Source organism: Thermobia domestica, chromosome 3 (genome assembly GCF_964235325.1).
Source record: "Thermobia domestica chromosome 3, izTheDome1.hap1.1, whole genome shotgun sequence".
Taxonomy (NCBI): Eukaryota; Metazoa; Arthropoda; class Insecta; order Zygentoma; family Lepismatidae; genus Thermobia; species Thermobia domestica.
The window spans coordinates 340,796,021-340,809,569 of record NC_137456.1 but is presented as its reverse complement, the minus strand read 5'-3'; the positions used below and the strand labels follow the sequence as shown (position 1 = coordinate 340,809,569).

At 33.7% G+C, this 13,549-nt stretch overlaps 1 protein-coding gene across 2 annotated transcripts in view; it reads right to left on the bottom strand.

Annotated features, from left to right (window-relative positions):
- Window positions 1–12,643, bottom strand: part of LOC145681261 (uncharacterized) — a 163,895-nt gene extending 151,252 nt beyond the window's left edge. For both annotated transcript variants that reach the window (XM_081752837.1, XM_081752838.1), the window contains exon 1: window positions 12,137–12,643. In XM_081752837.1, coding sequence (XP_081608963.1) covers window positions 12,137–12,498 — 362 coding nt within the window. In that variant the 5' untranslated portion in view covers window positions 12,499–12,643. The remainder of the gene's footprint in view (window positions 1–12,136) is intronic.
- Between the last annotated feature and the right edge of the window lie 906 nt (window positions 12,644–13,549).

The window sequence follows — 13,549 nt, the reverse complement described above, 5'->3', positions numbered from 1 at the left end:
TTCCATAAGAGACAAACATTTATGTTTACATTACAACATTACTTTTATCTATCCAGCTGTGATGTGAATCATCAAATCCTAGCCATTTAACGTATACTTTATCACCTTTCATTCTCAACACCTTTTCCACCAAGTATTTACCTTTATGACTCGTCTTTAATAGTTCTGGTTCGTAAAATCTACCTTGCATATCTTCTTCTTCTAAATCTTTAATTCTATACGTAGGTGGATTAGATGGAATAACTTAGCTAATAACAAATACTTCTGTTGACCAATTAGGTGTATATCCTTTCCTAAATTACCCTTTCGATTTACTTATACGAACATAATCACCTAACTTGTATTTGGGTTTAACACGCTTATGTTCTTTCTTATACACTTTCTCCAATATTGTTCGCTCATTCTTCTTATTAACTTCTATAGGCTTTAAATCAATTGTTCTATGTACTCTATTATTATACTCACTAACCAATGTTGGTAATATCTCTATCCATTTACAAGTTCCTTGTGTTGTGAACCTTTTCACATGTTTTGTTTGTGTTCTATTAAATCTCTCAACAACAGAAGCTTTCTTACCACTATAGGTTGAGTAATGATTAATCTTATTTTCCTCCATTAACTTCTTAAACTCTTTATTGTAAAACTCTTTACCTTGATCAGTTTGCAAGTTACTAGGTTTTCTCGTTCTTAATATGGATTCGAATGCTTCTGTAACATTCTTACCACTCTTATCTTTAACAGGAACAGCAAACGCGTATTTCGGAAACACATCTATAATCGTTAACAGATACTTATAGCCTTATTTAATTTGGAAACACCTTCTAATACTCCACTATCCATTTCTACCAGATCAGCTTGCCAAAGATCATCGATACCTTTTATAACCACACTTAGTCTGTCAAAGTTTTTTCTAGATGGTTTGTGAATTTCTTCTATAATGTGTTCTCTAACACCTTTACCATCATATAGTTAATCTTTCTTTTCAACGAATTGAAATTTAGTAACACCACATACAGAACAAATACCTTTCTTTAGATATCTTCCATTCTTTGTTTGTTCAATTCTACTGGTATCTTTCTTCGTATCTGTTAATTTCTTACATTTAACACAATACATCCTGTTTATTATATAGAAAATCAACAAAATAATTAAAATTATCATTACGTAATACTATACTTTTAACATTATCATCATCATCACTTGATTCGTTTTCATCTTCTGTTTCTATATACATAATAATCAATAATAATTTACCTTCTTTCAAATCAGAATCTTTGGATGGTCTAATTGTTAACTGGTCATGTATATTAAAGTGTAATGGAAAACTTTCAACTAAAGCATCATTTAAAAATAGGTCTATAAGATGTTTATTAAGACTTGATTCTATATGCATTAACCTACCTCTATAAAGAAATTTGTAGGCAGCAGCTAAATTATATACAAAAAAGGCTGGTTTCCCAAGATCATCATCTGCTAATCGACATGGAAATTCAACAATTTATTTTTGTGTAAGAAATTAAACTCTTCTTTCACTGATTCAAGCTGTTCTAATGTTACAACATCTTGTTTATCGACAGCATTAGATACATTAACCAATCTTTTATTCTTAAAATCAACCCAGGATGTGTAATTTGACGTAAAAACTTCTCTAGATTCTTCTATTGTACTTTTAACATTACCAAAAATATCCACATTTATTATATAGCAAACGTCTTTAGGAACGCTCTCTTTCTATGTACATTACAACAAACAATAATTGTCCTTTTTCCATAGCTGAATTTTTATTTTGTTTAATTGTAACAAAAACACAATATTCTTTAATTTCAACAATATCAGGGTTAAATGAATTCTTTAGTTCCACGTCTCACGGGTATGTCGGCTAGTCTAAAGGAAAAAGGAATGATGAGAAAGGAATGAAATATTGGAATGAACAAAAAAGAACTAAGAAAAATCCACATACACACGCTTGTCTGTCTTTGTTCAGAAGCTATAATGTTGAAACTGGAAATGGTCATTTAAAAAACTAGCGGTCGGAATAAAGGCTTAACGGAGAAGATGGTACCTACATTTGGGAACTGAACCGATTGTAACAAAGCATATCTAGATACCCCTTACCGTCTTTTGTAGATAGAAGTCAGTATAGAAACGAATTATATTATTAAATTTCAAACACTTCCGAATTTGCTAGATTGTTGCGCGTGTAGTGTCCTCTTTAGACCGTCCATTGTTGTAAAAAAAAAAAAAAAGTTTGTCAATATCTGTTATCATTCCCGTTCTATGGTGACAAATATTTAAACCGCAACGCATCGTACTCGGTTTCAATCGCTCCGGTTTGAATAGGAGTTAGCAGAAAATGTAAGAAGCGGAAGTAATAGTGAATTTGAACAAAATCCGGTTTTGCCAGAGTAATAGAGAGTCATGATACGTATGTTATATATAGATACTGAATCGTTTACAAACAATCGCTTCTCGTTGTGTGTTACAGCTACCTTCTGTGGCAATAAAGGCTAAAATCAAAATGACTAAACTGATAAAAGTTCGCTTTGAAAACAGGGTTAACGGACGAAATGGGACCTATTCTTAGGACACTGAAATACTTATAATAAAATCATCTTGAAAGCATTGACCGTTTATCTTCTAGGGGAATCAGTCATGAACCGGACGTCATAGTAAATTTGAACTACTTTCCGTTTCGGGAGAACTGAGCGAAATAGCGCAAGTAGTAGAGCGTTTCCTTCGCATTCGGGAGGTCTTGGGTTCCATTCCCGTTGCCGACCATCCTGACTGGGGTTTTCCAGTCTCCCTCTGTCCTACTAGGCAAATACCAGGATAGTACCAACTAAATAGGCCCTGGCCCACATCTGCCCTATTCCTTTTGATTTTTATTGTTGTTGTTAGGTATCCACTATAAAATGGCCTCTGAGCTGTATTTGGTGATTGTTAAATAAATAAATAAATAATTTGAATAGAATTGAATGTTGTGCTAAGACGATGAATCATGCACAAACATTCGCTTCTCGATATATTAAAATTTTCTATTAAACTTAAATATATTAATCTTATGCATGTAACACCTTAAAAGTCTCAAAAGCTGCTTTGGTTTTATGGACATTATGTAATATTACTTACCAAAAAGACTTTTATATACAGTTCAAAAAATTAGAGGTGGTATTATGTCAGATTCGAAACCAGAAGGAACAATTTTCGAATTTCAGATTCGAAACCATATTAAGAAATGAAAAAAAAATCCTTGATTTTACAATATATTTTCTACTAAAGCATACAAGAAACATTTCTACAAAATGCAGAGTGATTCTTTCACTGCTAAGAAATTACAAAAATATTTATTTCACTCTTATAATAAAAGTAAAATAAGGCCGAAAGTACATTTAGTTTCAAGCTACAGTGGCGAGAATAATCTGCATAATGTCAAAAGACTTTTTAAACGAAAAAGATAAAAAGAATGGTTGTTTTGTATCTAGGGTCATTCTCACGTCCAAAATCTAAAAAAACAACAATACATAATTTATTTTATTCATCTAGTAAGAAAGACTGACCTTAGGTTCCATTTTCTGAAGTTAGAAGAAAAAAATGCAATACAGAAGATGGTTGAATCTCAAAATATACTTGAAATAGAGCGGTTGGGAAATTTTTCGTGGCTTGTAATAGAGATCTTTTATGTTTCCTAAATTCCCAAAAATGATATCAATTTATGTCACTCATCGAAAAAATGACAGGATCTCTATTTTACCCATTCGCAGTTACAAGCCGAAAAGCAGCACTTTAGATGCCCAACCTTGCAACAAGATTATATACAACGATCCAAAATGTTTTTAAAGCTTGCCAGTAGAGTTAGCGTCATGCCAAATATATACTTTGACGATAGTTTCCAAAAGGTGCAAACAAGATTTTCTAAGCCCGAATGTGTTTGAAATAGAACGAACTAAACTCTCTTTGTAACTTGTAGCTAGGTACATTCTAACATTTTTCTCACATCCGGAAAGATAAAGCTCGAAATTTATTACACATATCTCATAAAAATTACAAGATAAAAAATCATACATTTCGCACTTTGAAGTTGAATCGTTCCGTTTAAAAACTACAAGTCCAGAAAACGTTACCAATCATTCTATTTCAAATGTTATCGAACTTCGAATTTGTAATGGTAGATTTTCTGTTTCTCAATGCAAATGATATAATTTGAAATTTTCTTGTATCTACTGCCTGAGTAAAAAAAAAAAAGAAAGAAAAAAATATTTTTTATAATTTTATGCAATCTAATGTAAAAATGTTATCAGATACCAGCAACGAAAATCTTTTCTTCTTCTATTTTCCATTTATTCTAAATTTTGACCTGTTATTTACGCTAATATGAAAAAACTACCATGGAAGTGTTTCATTTTAAATAATCATATTGAAATTTCAACAATGAGAAAAATTGAGTTGTTTTTCTTTTTAGAATTTGGAAAAGTGTAAGAATACATAGGTATGAGGCATGAAAAAATTACCAATAGTTCTATTAGATACACGCCTTGAATTTTGAACGATTCATGGCGGATATTCTCTTTTAATATAGGATACAATTTGAAATCACGTCAATTTTGTTAGACCAATGTAATGGGCTAAAATCTTTTCTAGAATCTATAGGAGTGTAAATATTGACCTAGATATGTTACGAACTATTTCATAGCTTTTCCTCCTTGAGACGGGTTTCGAAACATTACGGATCAATGGCGTCATTCTCAATAATAAAGAAGAAGAGCATTTCTTAGGTTTGTTCTTCATATCAGTAAAAAAAACTGCATGCTGTGATTTCCTCAAATACTCAACGAGTATGATTATCAATATACATTTTGAATTATATTTCTTGTGTGCTTTGTTCAAAAACTAATTTAAAATAAAGAATTCTTATTGCACTTGGTTAGCTAAAAATAATTATTGTGAACGGCATTAACTTCTATTTCATCATTTCCAGCTGAAAGACCAGCAGTTGCATGAAAATAATTTTAAAGATACTGACAGAAAATAAATACAGAAGAGTAATATTTTTGCGTTATCCGTGCCTCATTCGCTAAAATTACAATTTACTATTAATAATAACAATAATAAATATTATTATATTTATTATTATTATGAATGAGCAAAATAAATATCAATGTGCAAATTGAGATTGTTCTTGACTTACTTCCGGTTTAGTTACTGAATCTATCACCGATTAGTTTAGTGACCGCCAAGACAATGGATTAGATACTGACAGCAGCCCTTTTCGATTGTTCTCATATTTTCCCCCATTCCAAACCCTAGGGGTTCTCTCACCTATATAGTACTTTTCTCTTGGTTTGTAAGTTACATGTATATTTCAACTCATTGATTGAAATCAGACTACGAACCGAGTTCCATGTTTGAAACGTGATTGATTTGTTATATATATATATATATATATATATATATATATATATATATATATATATATATATATATATATACATAAGTGGGAGTGTGTGTAAATTTTGAACAAACCTTACTTCGTTGATGTTTCCTTCTCTCCAGTTAAAGTTTACAACCAAATATTTATATAAAAGCTACGATTTCTTAAAAACTATGATGTTTTTGATACAACTACTTTCAAGTATCGAACTCTACTCTGTAAATTTCTACACCAGAGGAATCAACACGCAAGCACTCATTTTTTACAGATTCACTGTAAAATTCACAGAATTATAGACAATATACAAAAAATTCGGGCAAGCTTTTACTTTGACCCGGACAGTGCAAACGATTTCTCTTACCCGGTTCCCGGAGCATTTTAGGAATTGCATTCCAGTCGCTCCAACCGATCATGACGTAACGCTGTGTGGTATTATCATGGTGGCAAAAGTGCAATGAAATTACACCTGCGCGGCTTCTAACTCCCTTCGAACGCTCAGCTGATTCGTACGTAGGTAGGTTACTTTTTCGTTAACCGTTTAGGTACCATTGTTCCCTTTTGGAAGCAGGAAATTTTCTGTGTTCTAGCGTTGTATATTTTCTATATTTCTGGCCCAACATTGAGTGGTATTATAAATGAAAGAATTGTTAATTGTTTTATTTGCCTTAATTTCACAAAAATGTATATTAAATAATTTCAATCGATCTTTTTACAATTGATGTTTTCGTGCTTTTTACAAGAGGTTGTATTACTGCGTGCTTACGACGTAATAAAAAGTTGGCAAGACTTTGTGTGGACAGTTGAGAGTTTAATGTTTGTGCTTTTTATTAGGGTGAGAATGTGCGTCTGAGGCCATCGTTTCTTATTGCGCAAATGCAATATTTTAATGTTCTCATTTGGGAACATTGGTACGTAGCGAATTAGTTTGAATATTTGTTGTCTAAAATCGCGAAATGGCAAGGTAAATTTTTACGCTGGATGAAATAGTAGGCACGTTCGACACTTTGTGTGTTTCTGATAATGAGGAAACGGGTGTTTACATTCTCCCTCCAGATTGAACAGATGACATTTCAAACGAGGAGCACATAAATGAAGACGAATTAGTTCCTGTTATGCGTAAGGACGTATGGGGTGAGTTGATAGAGGCAGTGAATAATGACATCTATGACGCAAATGAACCCGAAAATATACCACAAACTTGATCATCTAAAAATGGAAGGGAAACAGTGTATGCCTAAATGCAAAAATGTTGCGAAAATTAGCCTCAATCCCATTTCTTGTTCACCACAAAAACTTGTGGTTTCTCATCCTCAACTTGACGGTAGTTCTCCGATAGATATTTTCTTCAAGATCTTGCCTCCATCATACACTGAACACCTTGTTCAAATGTGTAATTTGTACGCACAGCAGAAGTGAGCTCCACACATAAAAGTATCATATGAACAGTTACTACAATTTTTTGGTTTATTACTTCTCAGTGGGTATCATATTCTTCTTCTGAGAAGTTCTATTGGAGTACAGCTGACGACCTGTGTATACCGAATGTGTCATCCGTAAAGCCAAGAGCCCGTTTCGAACAAAAAATATTACCATATTGTTGACAATTCTAACTTACCAAGAGGTGACAAATTTGGGAAAATAAGACCTATATACGATGAACTACAGAAGAACTTGCAGTAGTTTGATATCTTTCACCAATCTCTGAGCATTGATGGAAGCATGGTTTCGTACTATGGACATCACATCTGCAACTGTTTATTAGTAGAAAACCACTCCATTTTGGTTACAAAATATGTTTTTTATGTTCTTCTGACGGTTATCCATATGCAATGGACCTCTATGGTGTAAACGACAATAGTGCTGATAACGTTACTGAGGATATCCCATTAGAACGAGTTATTCGTAGTCTCACATCAATCATAGAAAATAATGCCCAGCACGAAGTCTTTTTCTATAATTTCTTCACATCTTATGAGGTTCTTTTAGAATTAATGGAAAAGGCAATCGAGCAACAAAACAGTAAGAGATAATCGTGTTCAACAGTGTCCTCTGACTCCACAGAAAAACTTGCTAAGGACGAAAAAGGAAAGTTTGACGTCAAAAGTGATGGTAATGTGTGCTTTGTAAGGTGGAATTAGAGTGCGGTTGTAACTGTTGGTTCAAACTGTTTTACAAACTTGCCAGTAGAATAAGTGAGGAGATATTCTCGTGTACATAAAATAAAGGTTCCAATTAGTCGACTATTCGTTATTCAAAAGTACAATGAAGGAATGGGAGGAGTTGACGTAATGGATCGTCTTCTTGCATCATACAGACCCAAACTCAGATCCAAGAAACGGTGGTGGAATCTTTTCAATAATGCGCTCGATTTAGCAGTTTATTCTTCTTGGAAATTGCATTGCGAATTTAACACGAACAATGAACTCACACATCTAGTTTTTGAGGGAAGTTACCATGTGTCTTCTTCGCATTGGAAACATGACATCAATTAGGCCAGGTCCAAGATCGTATATCCCTATCGAAGCTCGAAACTCTGACACGCATTACATTGTAGATGCATTACAAGAACGATGAGTAGTGTGCAAATCTTATAAGAAAAATGTGTTTTCTGTGTCAAGAGAGATTACACCAGAAGTGTTCTCCAAAGTACCATGGGTTGTAAGCATCTTTTCAAAGACCTGAAAAAAGACTGTTAGTTTATGCTCAGCAAAATTCATGACTAGTATCGAATTTGAAAAACTTTTTTTGCTATTATAAGTTTTTCAATTTCCTAAAAAGTGCTGGTTATATAGTTTATAAAAATACTAATAAATACAGGTACATATAATAAGAGTAAGTGAATTGTAAGACAACTACACAAAATTTCGCAGATATCAGGCGGGAAACTTCCAAAACTTTTAGAACAAAGAAACGGGATTTTTTGAAAGCTAAAATTAAGGAACTTGAAGATAATAGTAAAAATAAAAATATTCGGGACATGTATAAGGGGATCAGCGAATTTAAGAAAGGCTATCAACCTCGTGCTGATATATTAAAGAAATCTGACGGAACAGTTCTCACTGATACGGATAGCCTCATAAATAGATGGAAAGATTTCTTTGACGATTTGCTGAACACGCAGCCAAAAACTAATGTGCGTGGAGAAAAGGAGATACACACCGCAGAACCGTATATTCCAGAACCCAATCGAATAGAAGTGGAAGCCGCTATAAAGAAATTAAAGAAACACAAATCTCCGGGTGTAGATGAAATTCCGGCTGAGTTAATTTTAGCTGGAGGCGAAAAATTGTGGAACAAGATACACAAACTCTTCTCCTTATCTGGAACAAGGAAGAATTGCCACAAGAGTGGAAAGAATCAATCATTGTTCCAATTCACAAGAAAGGCGACAAAACTGACTGTAATAATTATCGAGGCATTTCTCTTCTGTCAACATCCTATAAAATCCTTTCAAATATTCTGTTAGCAAGATTGACCCCATACGCAGATGAAATTATTGGAGATTATCAGTGCGGATTTAGACGAAATCGATCAACTATCGACCAAATATTTACCATTCGCCAAATACTCGAAAAGAAGTGGGAATACAATACCCCGGTACATCAACTATTTATTGATTTTAGAAAGGCTTACGACTCGGTTAGGAGACAAACATTATACAACGTTCTTACAGAGCTTGGAATACCGAGAAAGCTAATTAGATTAATTAAGATATGTTTAAGTGAATCCCAAAGTAAAGTCCGGGTAGGAAAATTTTTGTCCACGAGCTTCCACGTCGAAAATGGCCTGAAACAAGGAGATGCGTTGTCGCCATTATTATTTAACTTTGTGCTGGAATACGCTATAAGGAAAATCAAAGATAGCAACCAGGGCCTAGAGTTGAACGGCATTCACCAGGTTATGGCATATGCTGATGATGTAAATTTAATAGGGGATGATAGGAGAACAGTAGAAATAAATGCAGAGATATTATTAAACGCTTGCAGGGACATGGGTTTACAAGTAAATGCAGAGAAAACTAAATACATGGAAGTGCGTCGGGACCGTAATACGGCAAATTGTGGATGCGTTAAAATATTAAATAATGCTTTTGATAAAGTGGATACTTTCAAATATTTAGGATCAATATTAACAGACGAAAATCATATTCACGAAGAAATTAAATGTCGACTAAAAGCAGGGAATTCGTGTTACTATTCGGTTCAAAATCTCTTGTCGTCGCGAATTCTGTCGAGGAATTTGAAGCTTAAAATATATAAAACGATAATCATGCCTGTTGTTCTGTATGGTTGCGAAACATGGTCGCTTACTCTGAGGGAAGAACATAGACTGAAAGTATTTGAGAACAGGATCCTGAGAAGAATATTCGGACCCAAGAGGAACGAGAATGGGGAATGGCGGAAGCTTCATAACGAGGAACTACATAGTTTATACGGTTTACCCAACATTGTTAGGGTCGTCAAGTCTAGGAGGCTTAGGTGGGCAGGTCATGTAGCTAGAATGGAAGAAAGTAGAAACGCTTTCAAAGTCTTGACTGGTAGACCCATAGGAAAACGACCATTAGGAAGACCTAGGCGCAGATGGGAGGATAATATTAAGATGGATCTCGCAGAGATAGGAATACAAAGTAGAAACTGGATCCAATTAGCTAAGGATAGAAGTCAGTGGAGAGCTTTTGTGAACGCGGCACTGAACCTCCGGGTTCCATAGGCCATAGAGTTAAGTGAATTGTAAGAATAGTAAATATATATCTAAAATAAAAGCTTGTAGGTATTCAAGTGTACTCATACGTAAAAACGTCGAGCCCTCCAATATATATTTACCCTCATATCTACCACAAATGTAACAAGAGAAATGTTAGACTTATTTGAATTTGCTCCGTGTATAAACAATGTCTTATTTTACTTCTAAGTATTAATATATGTAACGTGTAGGGAAGATAAGCAAATCGTATTTCGTATATATATATATATATATGCGTGACTTTGTGTAATGAATTCATAGAAACGTGGACTGTATGAAATTCATTAATGTAATTAATTAATTAAATAATTAGAGAAAGTGTTGTGAAAGTAAAACTAAGACGTTAATTCTGCAAACGCGAGGTACCAATGTACCCAAATGGCTAGTGAATTTGCGTGTGAAAAGTATATACCACGTGAAAGCTCCAAAGGCACAAAGAGTTCCAAGAACTGACGGAGGCAGAAACAGTTCCAGGAAGTGACTGAACCCATAAGAACCGATTGAAGTCATTGCCCGAGCCAAAGTAAAATCTTGACCCAATACGAAAAAATATTTGGCAAGTCTTTACTTTGACTCCAACTGTGACTTCGGTTCTTATAGGTTTAGTAACATTGTGGCCCTCGTATTTATAGTATAATTTTTAACTTCGTATAGTAACATTGTGGCCCTTGTACTTATAGTATAATTCTTAACATCGTATAGTAACATTGTGGCCCTTGTACTTATAGTATAATTCTTAACAGAAGTCACAGTTGGAGTCAAAGTAAAAATTTGCCAAATATTATAATAGACTAGTACATAGATATCGTAAATATCTTGTGTTCTTACTTCTAAGATACCTACCTTCATAAAAATAAATTAATCATGATCGAACCTGTTATACGCGGATTCACACAGAAAGAAGCTATTAACCATTGTAAATGAAATGAAGTATAAATGTAATTGTCGCGGTACTAGAGAAATATCCGAGACTTAAGGGATCAAGATAATTGCAAAATTTACGTTAGTAATGTATTATATTGGAACACAAATATGTAAGCAATGGCAACATATTGGAATGTTTCATATAACATCTTTACTAACGTACAAATACACAATCAGCATGAAAAATAATACAATTTATGCCATATAGTGTGTTTCGTCCTATGCTTGTTTACATGTATATTGATCTTTTGTAACGCGCCTGTTCCCTACGCAACACTTCGCTCCTTCTCCGGCCAATATGCTGCGGTCCTGCCCTGTATTACATAGCCATACTTCTTTCTAGTGGCAAGCCAGCACAATTTGATTCGTGTCTTTTACATAATAATTCTAATTGTATACGTACACTAAAGTGCTGATGTGAAACTATATGGATGAGTGCAACTCCGTCCCCCAAAAATGATTTTGAAAATAAAAACAGCCGACTTTCAGCAAATGAAGTAATATATGCAATGAAATTATGTATAGGTTTTTCAATAAATATCCACCTTTTTTTAGTTAGACTTATGTTTTATTAATGACTTTGGAAGACCTTCGGATAAGTGGCGTACTCGAGACAACTTGGGGATAAAGTTACAAACATCTATACGTTTGGTCCGGTATAAAAAAATAACGGTAGTATTTCGGAAATTTTCTGATCCCATTCAGCCACGGAGGTTTTTTCTTAAACAAGCCTCTATATATGGAACACTATCGCAAAGTACCCATATCAAAAATAACTACAAGAATTGGTTTGAAACGTGTATTCATTTTTAGGTAATGATTCCTTCATTAAGATGGGTGCACTCAATTGTGTTTCTGGGTACAGCTAGTCTATGTGTGCCGCGCCACTTCCAAACTGTTGATTATTAATTTATGTTAGACGTAGGCCTACCTCCCGTAACTATTTCTCGAAAAGTATTCCTTACAACTATAAAATTCCGTACCCATGTAACTGCATTATCAATCTCAACCAGTTATTGTATATATAGAATTTAACATTACCTTTCTGTCCCACCTGAATTTGAACTACTTGTAGTTAATTGCTTGTAGTCATCACAGTAAGAAGCGCAAGTCTCTTCAACCTCTACTTTTCTTGGTGTTTCTATATTATTTTCAAAGGCAGGATCTTTTACTGCAAATTCAGATTTCATCATACCAATGTTTAATTTGACATCCGAAGAATACATAGCTACATCTTTCTCAGTTGTTTGCTCTCCTTCGGTTGAAGATAATATTAATTCTTTGCTGTCAGTTATCATTTCGTATGTCCATCCTTTCCCTTCGAGTGGATCTTCCTGAGGAAAACCATAATCAATTTCTTCTTTGTACAAAAATTCCAACTTAACCGATGCTTCACCAGTCATTATGGCTACAAATTTAATACGAACTTGCAACTATGCTTGATACTTCCATTTCATTTTATGGTGCATGTGTTGATGAAATAGCTTACAAGAACGTTCATAGAAGCAATTTTATACTTGCAATCAAACATGCAATCACATCTTTAAAAATTACAAAATAATTACTCCAGTGTTGCCAGGTCCCTAAGTCGAGAAGTCACTACTGGGCCGCCAAAATTCCGCCACGTTCCGCTACCCTTACTGAAATTCTGCTATTTTTCACTGAATATAAAATTAAACATAAATGATAAAAAAAAAAAAAAGAACGCTGTTAACAAAAGTGGAAAATATATCACAAATTAATAATAGGACTAAATTCTAAACGGAAAGCCCTGATTTAGTACTTCATTAAATTTCATGAATTAAAAAAAGAACTTCAGTCTTATTTCAGTTAATATTATTAAAGTAAAAGTCATGGTCAATACTTATCGTTCTTTTATTATAACTTTGTTTATTAACATATTAAGGGGACGCGGTAGCTCAGTGGTGGATCGTTCAGCTCGGTCCCTGGTTCGATCTCAGCTCGTGCCGTATGGACCTTGTGGTGGACAAACACCGTAATTGTGGGTATTCTGGGGCTCTCCCGTTTTCTTCCACGTTCTTCATTCCACCATTTCACTCATTTCTAATAATCACCGTCTCCTTTAGCCTAACTGGCATAATCGAGGGACGTAAAACTCAAAGATTTCATTTCATTTTATACTAACATATTAACATTATGTAACATCAGTTTCAATTGTAAACATCTTTTTCTTCTAAAAATAGAAGAAATGAAAGAAAAGGGACACATATGTTTTATTCTTATTGCGTACAATAACTTCTAAATTATAATGTAAGAATACAATAATGTCACTTGACATAAATTAAACAAAGATTAGCGTGCAAATAATGTCGATACATTTATCAAATATAAAATTTATAAAATGTTCATTACAATTATTTTCAAAAAAGAAGTTTTTTCGTTTAATGCTACTTTGTTTTTAATTTCTCTCCCCAAGAAGCTACTATAAAATAC